The sequence below is a fragment of the Myotis brandtii genome, unplaced genomic scaffold (assembly GCF_000412655.1).
Source record: "Myotis brandtii unplaced genomic scaffold, ASM41265v1 scaffold5439, whole genome shotgun sequence".
In the NCBI taxonomy this organism is placed as follows: Eukaryota; Metazoa; Chordata; class Mammalia; order Chiroptera; family Vespertilionidae; genus Myotis; species Myotis brandtii.
This window is the reverse complement of record NW_005370007.1, coordinates 35,617-36,887: the sequence shown is the minus strand read 5'-3', so window position 1 is coordinate 36,887 and position 1,271 is coordinate 35,617. Positions and strand designations below refer to the sequence as shown.

General features: G+C 58.0%; 1 protein-coding gene across 1 annotated transcript in view; it reads left to right on the top strand.

Annotated features, from left to right (window-relative positions):
• Nucleotides 1-252: 252 nt before the first annotated feature.
• The window catches only part of LOC102258758 (leukocyte immunoglobulin-like receptor subfamily A member 6), a 12,091-nt gene continuing 11,072 nt past the window's right edge, over nucleotides 253-1,271 (top strand). Inside the window, exons 1-4 of the mRNA XM_014549282.1 lie at nucleotides 253-343; nucleotides 504-539; nucleotides 705-992; nucleotides 1,137-1,266. Coding sequence (XP_014404768.1) covers nucleotides 310-343; nucleotides 504-539; nucleotides 705-992; nucleotides 1,137-1,266 — 488 coding nt within the window. The 5' untranslated portion in view covers nucleotides 253-309. The remainder of the gene's footprint in view (nucleotides 344-503; nucleotides 540-704; nucleotides 993-1,136; nucleotides 1,267-1,271) is intronic.

Genomic DNA, 1,271 nt, shown 5'->3' with positions numbered 1-1,271 from the left:
CCAGACTCTCAGGGACAGATCCTGGGTCCTGCCTTCCCTGAGCAGGAGTCAGACCAGCAGACACATGAGACCCTGAGGCTCAGGTGAGACCTCAGACACTGCTGACCAGCCTCCTGAAACCTGGACGCCCGGTGAGCCTCATTCTGGGAAGATGCAGAACCAGGCCCAGGGCGGGGCTGTTTCCTTGCTGTGGCCTGTGGTAATCCCGAAGGGTTGCAACAGCCTTTAACACGTCACATCCTGTGAGACTCTGTTCTGCAGGCTCAGGCTTCCTCCATCTGCAGAGCATGAGCCCTCAGAGCAGACGCCATGGCGTCCATCCTCTCTGTTCTTCTCTGCCTCGGTTAGTTGTGGACATGGGGAGGGGGAGAAGGAGGGGCAGCTGCATCCTCTTGTTCATGGGGAACCTCAGGCTCAGGCAGCTCGAGTGGATGGGGCCCTGATGGGAGGGAAATCAGCTCAGATGTCTGGGTGCAAACCTCTCACCGACACTCTCTTACCAGGGCTGAGTCTGGACCAGGTCATTTGTGTGCAGGCAGGTGAGTCCTCCCCAGGCTCCATGTCCCTCCTCTTACTTCACTCCTGGGGCTCAGGAGGGAGCACAGAGGTGCTGGGTTGAGGTGATAGAAGAGGAGTTTCTAGCGCTACGCTAGGAAATGAAGGTGGGGAAGGTCTTGGTCATACAGCCTCTGGTTTCCTTCCAGGGACCCTCCTCAAACCCACCATCTGGGCTGAGCCAGCCTCTGTGATGTCCTGGGGGAGCCCCGTGACCATCTGGTGTCAGGGGACTTTGGAGGCCCAGCAGTTCTGTTTTGAGAAACTGGGAAGCACATTACCGGCATGTGGAGCAAATCTACTGCATCTGATGGACAGGGGCACGTTCAGCATCACAAACCTGACAGAGAGTGGTGCTGGGATATATCGCTGTTACTATCGCAGCCCTGCTGGCTGGTCAGAGCGCAGTGACCCGCTGGAGCTGGTGGTGACAACAGGTGAGAGGACACTCAGGGGTCCAGGCTCAGTTTTTGCCCTCAGGAAGGGGGTCTGCTCTCAGGGTGTCTCCCTCTCACAGCCCAGCCCTGGGGGACATGAGGGAGGTGTGAGCCCATGTAACATGCTGCCTCCTTCTCTCCTAGGAACCTACAGCAAACCCAGGCTCTCAGCCCTGCCCAGCCCTGTGGTGACCTCAGGAGGGAACGTGACCCTCCAGTGTGGCTCATGGCAGGGATTTGACAGGTTCATTCTGACTAAGGAAGGAGATCACAGGCTCT